The 9,848-nt window shown below is 63.3% G+C and overlaps 1 protein-coding gene across 1 annotated transcript in view; it reads right to left on the reverse strand.

The window, feature by feature from the left end:
* Nucleotides 1-1,899: 1,899 nt before the first annotated feature.
* Nucleotides 1,900-9,848, reverse strand: part of KNDC1 (kinase non-catalytic C-lobe domain containing 1) — a 57,755-nt gene continuing 49,806 nt past the window's right edge. The window contains exons 25-30 of the mRNA XM_024762097.1: nt 9,607-9,813; nt 8,761-8,911; nt 5,793-5,915; nt 5,649-5,708; nt 4,724-4,881; nt 1,900-3,674 (exon numbers count right to left, since the gene is read on the reverse strand). Of these exons, the coding sequence (XP_024617865.1) occupies nt 3,279-3,674; nt 4,724-4,881; nt 5,649-5,708; nt 5,793-5,915; nt 8,761-8,911; nt 9,607-9,813 (1,095 nt within the window). The 3' untranslated portion in view covers nt 1,900-3,278. The remainder of the gene's footprint in view (nt 3,675-4,723; nt 4,882-5,648; nt 5,709-5,792; nt 5,916-8,760; nt 8,912-9,606; nt 9,814-9,848) is intronic.

Genomic DNA, 9,848 nt, shown 5'->3' on the forward strand with positions numbered 1-9,848 from the left:
GTTTGTCCTGTTCCTGGGTCACTGCCCATCACTGTCGTACGTGGGGGCTCAGACAGCCCAGCTCTGGCTGTGGGGAGTCTTCACAGCTCTTTCCCTTTTGTCTCGTATCCTTTTGATGTGATCTACCCTCCCACCCCCAAGCCCCGTTTGTAGCACTTCCGAGCTCCTGGCTCATGTGGTACTTTCCCCACTCAAGCCCTGGAGTCAGCCATTTCCTTTTCTCGGAGGCTTGAATGGCATCTGGAAACAAAGATTTGGGCACCGGATGCAGCTGCTGCTATTGGGGCGTCACTGCTTCTGGGCCCGTGGCTCTGGGGGCAGTTTTGCTCCCCAGGGGACATTTGGCGATGTCTGGACAGTTGTTGGTTGTCACAGCTGGGGGCAGGGGGCGGTGCTGCTGGCATCTAGAGGGTAGAGATCAGAGATGCCACGAAACATCCTGCAGGCTCAAGACAGCCCCATCGCAGAGAGCCATCCCCCGACACGTCAGCGAAGCTGTGACAGATTCTGCGGTGGCAGCTGGGAAGTGGATCGCACACAACCTGTATCTCGGGTCCCTGACCGCCTCGCACCTTGGGCTCCGTGAGATCCTTTCTTGGATGGTAGGAGGCCTGGTGCCCTCGTCTCCGTCTACTCGCGTCCCACCCCACAGCGAGCGCAGAGGAGCCTCGGAGGGCTGGCCTGGTACCTGATAAGCGGCTCCCCACCGGGGTGCGGTCCTCTCTGCAGTGCTTTTGTCTTCAGCTCAGTCTCCCTTCAGAGCAGCGTTTCCCACGGTCACTGAGGTCCACCCCCTGGGGAGCGGGAGAGGCAGTGAGGAGATGCGGCTGCAGGGGAGTGGCAGCTCAAACCGTCCTTGCAGCGGGTGTCAGACAGCAGGCGGAAGGACACAAGCCGCAGGGAGGGGTGTGGCCGGCGCTCAGCCAGCCCCTCGGCCACTCACCCCAGCACCACCGGCCTCCGAGCCCGTGTCCCAGGCGATGGCCCGGCTGCCGGGGCCCTACTGGCCTTCTCCAGGTGGTGGGTGCTGGTGCCGGCCCGGGGGCTGCCTCGGGCTTGATCGCAGCCTGCTGGGCGCGGGGGAGTGGCACCCCGTTTGTGGCGGGGGCTTCCCCAGAGCCTGGGTGCACAGGGCTGGGCTCCATTTAGCGTAGGAGGGGCTGCATGGGGTTGGGGGTTGCTGGCTGGGGTGCTGGCTGGCAGTTCTCAGAAAAACGTGTCGATGTGATAAGAGCGGATGTAGCGAGGGGAGAGCCGGTCTTCCTGGTGCTTTAGTCGTGTCTCGGGAGGAAGAAGGACCAGGGTCTAGTGGTTCTAAGGTGGCTGAGGACCCCCCGCCCCGGCCCAGACTCCAGAGCCACATGACCACGGCAGCTCCTGTCCACAGTGACACGACCCCAGCATCTCCCCGTCTTTGTTGGTGTCCACCAACCCTCAGCTCTTCCACTGGGACCCTTCGGTGGTGACCAAGCCTTGGGAACGCCCCAGCCTGCCCCCAGTGAGGGTGAGCCTGCTGCTTGGCCTGTGGGCTGCGGACGAGGCCTGGGTGGCCGGACGCCAGGATGGGCAGGGCTTGTGGCAGACAGGCGCGGGCCGTGGTGCCCAGAGGCCTCGGCAGGTCAGCGACTGTGGGAGGTTGGCTGTCTCCTCCTCCAGCGGCAGGTACGTCCCGGGCAGCGGGGTGTCTGCCTGCTCACGGGCCCCGGGGGGTGGGGTTTGGCCCTCTGCGCACCATCGGAGGACATCGCGGTGGCATGAGCCTCCTCGGTCCCTCGTCCCCTCCCGCCTTCACGAGCAGCCCTGAAGACGTCTTCGCCTGGCTCGAAGAAGCCACGCTGACCCACGAAGCAGGTAAACACCAGGAACCCGCGAAGGCCGTCTTGGTAGAAACGACTTTATTTAGAAACGTAAACCGCGCGTGAGGGCGACATGCAGACAGTCGTGCTGGAGCCGAAGCCTGGCCGCTCCCCCAGATAAACCGTTACAGTTGGAATGTTTATTTGCATTGGATGCTAACTTCATTTCAGGCTTTGTGGCGCTTTGTTGAATTCAAATCCTGAAAATGTAGGAGTTGATCTGCAGAACCAAATTCTCATATAAAAGCCACGTTTGCAGGGCCAGGAGTGCCTCTCACGAAAGCGGGACGTAGATGTTGCAAATGAACATATGTGGGAAAACACACCTTGACGACAGTGTTTTATCACAGGTAGAGATTTTTCTAGAAATACCATGAGCTGGCTGCGCTAAAGAATCACTAATTCTAAAACTTAAAAGAACAGTCTTGGGTCTTGCAGCGATTTGCAACGTAAAAACGTTGGTGCCTGGGATGGTGCCAGGGCTCTGGCCTCCCTGCTGTGGAGGTGTGACGTGCTGTCCTGGTCCCATGCCCCTGGCCGAGCGCAGTTTGGAAACAGCCCTGGGGAAGAGCTTGGTACCACCGAGGCAGCAGACTTCATTTCCTCGTCAGAAAGCGCTGGTGACGGCCAGCCTCGGGAGCTAGGCGTGGGCGTGTGCATCACATGCCTGGCTGCTGAAGAAGGGGGGGACCCGGCCATGGCTCTACAGCCCCCAGGCCCCCAGGTAGGGCACAGGGAAGCTCTCAGGGCCCCTGAGGCTGTGTCTCTGCTTTGGAGCGGCTGTCTGAGTCCTGCATGCTTTGGAAGCAGAGCCTCAGCCCAGGTGTACCTGCCCCACCAGAAAGTGCTCTCGGTGGTGGGGCGGTGGGCACAGGGGCCACGGGGCACTTGGGAGCTGCCAGTGTGGAGCCATGAGGCACTCTCTGGCAGCAGGAGGCCGGGCTGGGACGGAGGCAAGGCCGGGCCTCTTGGCAGGAAGGGCTGCGAGGCTCTGGCACCCGCACCTGGGCCTGGGTGAGCAGCCAGGGGTTGGGGCTGGAGGAGGGGGAGGTCCGGCAGGGAGGAAGCCCAGGGTGGGGCTTGGGACCCCGGGGAGCCTCAGGGGCCCCAAGAGAAGGTTTCAGAACCCCCCCTGGAATCTGTGGTTGGCAGGGGGGTCAGAGGTCAGTCTTGGCCCTTCGTTGTTGGGCAGACATACACCAGACTCGTGGGAGCACTGCTCAGTGGGCGCCTGGGTTTAAAGCCTGAGCTGGGTGCTGGGGTGCGGGGTTTCTGGGGCTGAATGGCCAGAGAATTGGGTGAAAGCTCTTTATCTTTGAGAAATATCAATGGGTACTCGGCTCCTGGGGAGCTTACTTATCCTATTTTGGTTTAAATTTTAAATCTTTAAATTTAAATTTAAAATTCCCTTAGAAACCCCCCTCAGCCTCTCCTGGCGCCATCTCTCGGGTCTGGGTCTGAGCCCGTGCTCCCGCCCCGGTGCCCCTCCTGGGCCGTGGGGGTCCCTGTCTGACACAGCAGGCACGGCCCCTTCCACCCCAGGTTTGTCCTCGGTGTGGACTGCACACCCAGCCCGCTGTCCTGCGCTATTGGAACGTGGCTTTCATTCTCCGCAGCTTGTCCTGAATCTTCTTGGAGTGCTTTTCGCTGGCCACCTGGTGGTCGCCAGCCCTGCTGTCCTCGGCCAGAATGGAGATGTCCGCCCCGCTGAATCGGGCGATTCTCTGCCTGAGGTGGGACTGCAGCTTGGGGTCGGGGGCGAACGTGTAGGGGTTCTCCTGGAACGCGTGGACCTGGCTCGCCACCTTGGCGATGTTCCTTTGTTGGGGGAAGAAACGAAACGTGAGTTTGCACAAGTCACGGGGGCAGCGTCTGCAGCCGGTGGGTTCCCAGCCTGCTGTCAGGCACTGTCCCAACCAGGCCGCATCAAAGTCCAGACTCAGAGGAACCAGTCCGCCCTGGACCCAGAGGAGGCCTGACCGGTCTCCACCTGACTGCCGTGTGGATGATGAAGTGGGGGGAGAGGATAGAGTGGGGTGAGAGGTCGTGGGGGGAGGGTCTCCCTGGAGACAGGGTGGCACTGTCCTGAAGGGCAGTGCGGGCCTGGGGCGCTGCGGGGGGACGTGGGCCTGGAGCTCCTAAGGAGCGGCCGGTCCCAGGGTGGGCTTCCGAGGCCAAAAGGAGCCACGATCGCCTTTGGCTGGGAGTGTCTGAGTCCCTGGCAGGGTCGTGGTGGTGGTCGCCACCAACAGCCCCCCAGTCTGCTCCTCCCAGGTGGGTCCGCAGGTGTGCCGGGCAGTTGAACGGTGGGGACTGACTATGAATCCTCCGGACAGCTCTACGGAGGGGCCCCAAGGGGGACAGCAGAGGCAGGGAGAGAGGGCAGATGTGGCTCGGGGGGTCAGGGAGGGTGGTCGCACAGAGGTGGCGTTCTGGGTGCACCTGGATCTCCCAGTAGGAAGGGAGGTCACGGCAACCTTGGGGCCGCGTTTGGGGCCGTGGACGCTGGACTGTGCGAATCGTTTACCCCTTGTCTGTGGAGAAGGAGGTGGCTGGAGGTCACCCAGGGGAGAGGGTGTGGAGGCCTGGGCTGGGGTGAGGGCTGCGTGAGGGGCAAGGCGGCCCAGGTCTCAGAGGAACAGGAGAGATGGGGGCGGCCCCTCACCTGGCTTGCTCACCTGTGGGCCCCTCACCTGGTTCGTTTCACCTGTGGGCCCCCTCACTTGGCTTGCTCACCTTTGGGCCCCTTACCTGGCTTGTTCTAGCTGTTGGGTCCCCCACCTGGCTTGTTGCAACTGTGGGCCCTTCACCTGGCTTATTCACCTGTGGATCCCTCACCTGGTTTGTTTTACCTGTGGGCCCCTCACCTGAGCTTGCTCCACCTGTGGGCCCCGTTGGTCATGGTGAAGCCCCCTGTCTCCAGCTGCTGGATGTGCATGGCCAGGAGGTGGGCTGAGGGCAGGGTGGGCTGAGCCCTGAAGCGCCGTCCTTCCATCAGACACAGGCTGTCGCTCTTCAGAAAGACCTGGGGCCCAGCCAGGGGCGTGGGCGGGGGGTGGGGGGGACGGACAGGTGAGAGGTCAGCCCAGGTGCCCAGCAGGGGCCGGCTCAGCCCGGCCAGTCCCAGCTGGCGCCTGTGTTCCTGCTGCACGGGGGCTACGGCACCCCGAGTTATCAGCCAGTCCAGGGGGCTGCGGCACCCCGGTTTATCAGCCAGTCCGAAGTGTACCTTGGCTCTTGGGCTGGGGAGAGTCCAGGTGTCTAAAGCTTGCGGACACAGAAGGAACACTGACCCCCACCAGAAAGCCGTGCGCTTCCTGCTGCTGGTGGCAAATTCCTCTCCAGAAAAGAGCCAGGTGACCCCACTGCCTAAATTAGACTGGGAGCCTGGCTGGCCGGCCGCAGAGACCCCTGGGTGTGGTGGCAACCGAGGACACACAACAGTCCCCCCACCGGCGCGCGCTGTGTCTGGGGCCGGCTGCAGGCCGCTCCCGCCTCCTCAGTCTGGGAAATGCCCCTCATCCAGAGGGCGTGTCCTCATTTAGGATCTCATGAGGGGCAGCCAGGAGGCAGGTAGGTCGGCCAAGCTCAGGCAGGGCCTCAGGGCACCTGCACCCCAGGCTGGAATCACGGCCCTGGAGCAACCCTGCCACCTCTGCCCAGGTGAGCGGCTGAAGCCCCAGGGGAGATGATGGGGGGGTCTGTGAGGTGGGCGCCACGATGCAGGATCTGCCGGGCGGTCCCCCCATCCCCCGGGACGTGAGCTGCCCAGGAGCTCACGCAAAGGGGTACCTCCACGGCTTTCAGCTCCTCCATGACCTCTGCTATCTTTGCGGGTAGAATTCTCCAGGCCTAAAATAAAAGCACAGGTGAAACTCCTACAGCCCTGTCTGTGCCCACTGCGTGGCTGCAGCTGGGCCCCCCCGGGTGACTCACAGGGGACTGTCGCACGGCCGGGTGCTCCAGGCCGCCCAGGATCTGCATGGCTGTTGCGAAGTTCCTCTGCTCGTAGCAAGACTTCGCGATCAGCAGAAATTTGGAGAGCAGGTTCACCTGCAGCTGAAACCAGAGAACAAGACGCTCAGCGTCCTCCGTCTCAGACGAGGGACCGGGGCACAGGGGCCAGCGTCGGTGCAGGGCGGTGCGCCCACCTCCGTGCAGGGGAGGGCGTCGGGGGGCGTCGGGGGCCCAGAAAACCAAGGCACAAAGGTGTGCAAAGTCCATCTCACTTCTCTCCCGGGACACATCTCTGCTCAGGACAAATGGGGGGAGCGGGAAGGGCACCCCCGCTCGGGGAGATGGAGCCGAGGCGTCCAGAGGCAAAGGGGGAGCCGATTTCAGCTTGTCGTCCGCCCAGCCGAGTCCACGGCGGGACGGGATTGCAGCGCCTCGGGGGCCGCTGGTCGGCAGGGCAGATTCACCGGATTTGATGGGAACACCCCACAGCAGCCCCTGCTACCCCAGTGGGATTCTCCTCTCCAAGCAGACCTGAGGGGCCTGGCTCACGGCCCCACAGTTAGTGCGTGGATTTTACACAGTTCCAGCAACTTCCAGAAGGTTCTGGAGAATTCAGCTGACCCCTCATTTCAGAGCTGCCTCACCCTGTGGACTGTCGCCACGGCCAGGGACATCCTTCAGGTGGGAACATCGCCTGCGGGTCCCAACCAGACACCCTTCTCCTGGGCTGGACCCTTGTCTGGGTCACAGGACGGGCCCTGGGGGTCACTCAGCACCGTTGCCTCCCAGCTGTCTGGCTCGAGTGCCTCTTAAAGGATCTTGAAAAACATCTGCCCACTCCTGTTTCTTACGTTGACACCTCATCATCTTCTTCACAGGCTCAGATGGATGCGAAGTAGGCGATTTCCAGCCCGTCCAGGCAGAGCTGTCCGCTCACTGCTGAGCCTCGTACCGGTCAGGTCAGGTCACACAGTGGGTCTGCTCTTGTGACCGGCGTCCCGCCCTCCAGGCTCAGCCGTCGTGGCCTGTGTCCCCATCTGGTTCCCTCATAGGGCTGCATATTTTCACGGGGGGTGACGCACCACGTTGCTCATCCGTTCGTGCGTCGACGGCCGTGAGGTTGCTCCCTTCCCTTGGCTGTCGTGTTCCGTCACTTTTACACCTGTCTGATGAAGCCAGGTCCCACCATTATTCATCTACAAAAAGGGAAGCTTTTCTTGAAGGTGAGAAACTTTGTTTCCTTTTCTCCTTGACCTTGTGTTTCCACTGTCTCGCCCCGTCCCCCGCCCCCCCGGGATGTGATCTGGAAGGAATGCACTGTTACCACTGAGGGCTTTTACTAGTCTTCCGTTACATTCTCCGGCTCAAAATTTGAGTTTTGACAAATTTTTCTGAGAGCAGAGTTTACGAATGTAGAAGTCAGTCTCCGGGTTGTGCCGACGGCACAGTGAGGGACGCCCAATATGTGGAACAGCATGTCAGAACTTGATCAGCGTGTTTGCCGAAAGTGCCCACGTGGCTCCCTGAGGACTCCGGGCACTTTCTCCCCTCGGTCCCTGTGCTGTCCTGTCCCTGCTGAGGCGGAACTGCCCCGTGAACAGTCCTCCCTCCGACCTCTGCTCACAGGGACAGGGGAGCCGTTCACGCAATGGGGAGAGTTTGGTCACTGCAACAGTGGTTCCTTCCCGCCAGGCGCTGACCCCGGGTGCATCCCAGGTGGGTCTGAAGACCGTTCCGTCCTGCGGCCTGGGGACGCTCGCGCCCCTTTGTGGTGACCTGTGGATGGGGCAGCTGCAGAGGCTCTGGGGTGAGGACTCCCTGGTAGCCGAGGTCTCCTAGGAAGCCCGAGCACCCAGGCCTCGTGTGATGCCCCTGATCGGAAGCTGCACTTTGATGTCTCTCATGATAACATCGTGGATTGGAACAAACCGGGTGGGGGAGGGGGCCAGGCCACATCCTGGCAGAAGTGAGGACGGGTCAGTCTGTCAGCTGCTAAACCCTTAAAGAAAATTCTCCCGAAAGAGTAGAAAACTCGGCATTTGTTCATGGGCCTTGGGGTTGCCCCTAGGGGCTCGGGGGACACAGAGGAAACTAGAAAAGGAAAGACACAGCGCAGAGGCTCCTACTGCCGGAACGGGCACGTCCGGGCTTCACCATCTCTCGGGGAGCTGGTGGCCACGGTGGGCTCTGGGGCAGCTCCTGGGACAGAACAGGGTCCCCCACCCCGAGCTCCCCCTTCGTGCTCAGCCCACTCCAGCAGCTCATGCCCGGGGAGCTGATGCTTTGGGCCTGGGAGGCGGTGGGTGTGCACCCGCGGGAAGGGGCCGTGTGACATAGCAGGAGCCCTGTGGTCCCCACCGGTTCTTCCACATGGTCACGTCCTACAGGACCCTGTGACCCCCGCCTGCGTCTGGCCTCCGGCGGAAGGACGTCCGACGCCTTGGCAGCAGTGTGCTTGCTGGCGCACTCTGGGGCACTAGGCCCACCCGCTGCCCCTCCTGCCTGGGTGGGACCTGAGGGAGGTGCTGGCCCTGAAGCAGGTGGGTCGGTCCAGGCCGAGGCCTGTGGGACCCCGAGGAGCCTCACCGTGATGGGACCACCGAGCAGTGTTTCATTTGTTCCACAAACGCCGAGGACACACACGCACCCGTGCTCTTGTGACAGTGGCCGTGAGAGCTCAGGCCAGCCGGCCAGTTCCCAGCCCTGGGTCGCGGCCGAGGCAGGAGGAGTGTGGGAGCACGCGGGGGCTGTGTTAGTGTGTGTGTGACGCCGCGTCCAGCTGTGAGCGGCGGTGTGCCTGCGTGAGGTCTGCGTGTCCGCGCCGCGGGGACAGGCCTGGGTGGGCCTGGAGCCCCCGTGCACCCCCAGCGGAGGGGGTCTCCCAGGGAGGTGCCCTTGCTGCCAGCAGCCCCGACTCTGTGCTGGGGCCAGAGCTGAGGGCACCGACCTTGGAGGTGTGGCTGGTCACGATTTCGGCGGCCACCCAGGTGCTGACGTCGTCCGCGCTTCTCAGAAGCTGTAACAGGTACGTGTCCTGGACGTAGTTGGGCAGAAATAAGCTGCAGGTTTCGGCCGACAGAGACCCAGAGGAGCTGGCTCTGCAAGAGACGCAGGCGCAGGTCCCAGCCAGGCCCCGGCGTGGCGCCCGGCCCAGGAGGCTGGCGGGACGGGCCCTGCGAGGCGGGGGTCCAGCCGAGCACCGCAGGCATTGCCCTTGCGCTGGGCGTGTCCAGGAGACGCTTGGGTGAGGCCCCAAGACCCTCCGGCCTGCCCTGCATCCCAGGCTTCTCTGACAGCCACGCCGGACACTCACTTGGGGACGGCCACACTTTTGTCCGTGACGCCCAGGGCCCGAGAGTTTAAGAAGTGGACGGGGTGGCACTTGTGAAACAACTCCTGCCAGGGACAAGGACGCAAAGGTCAGGCAGCGCCGGGGCCCGAGGGGGGACGGGGGGCACCCGGAGTCACAGGGCTGGGCCCCCGGGGACTCTGCACGGCCACCCAGACAACAGTGGCGGGAGCGGGGGGGAGGGGTCGCTGGGTTCCTGCCAAGTGATGGGGACCCAGGATGCCTGGGGGCCTGGGAAGGGGCAGCTGGGGGCTGGGCACCCAGTTCCAGGAGGGAGGGCCTGGCACATGTGGCTCTCCGCCCGGCCCGCAGCCAGCACGCGGGGTGTGTGTGTGTGTGCGCCCTGTGGGACCTCGTGGGGCCTGTGCACCTGGCGCTCTCTTGCTGAGGGCCTTCAGCGCCCACCCCCTTACCCGCTGCCGCAGCGTCAGCCCCCGCCCTCACCTGCTGCAACAGCGTCAGCTGGCTGAAGAGCTGGTGGGTGCTGTACTCGGTCAGGAAGTAGGGCCCCTTCTCGCTGGCCCTGGCATAGGGGCCATAGAAGTCCTCGAAGAAGCAGGGCTTGGGCAGGGCGGATGCGATGCTGTACTGGCGCTCCTTGTGGTGGGGCAGCGCCAGCCCGTTGCCCCGGGACAGCCGCCAGGGGAAGCTCTGCAGGGCAGGAAGACCAAGCCCCGGAGGGTCCC

The sequence above is a fragment of the Neophocaena asiaeorientalis genome, unplaced genomic scaffold (genome assembly GCF_003031525.2).
Source record: "Neophocaena asiaeorientalis asiaeorientalis breed wild unplaced genomic scaffold, Neophocaena_asiaeorientalis_V1.1 scaffold356, whole genome shotgun sequence".
Lineage (NCBI taxonomy): Eukaryota > Metazoa > Chordata > Mammalia > Artiodactyla > Phocoenidae > Neophocaena > Neophocaena asiaeorientalis.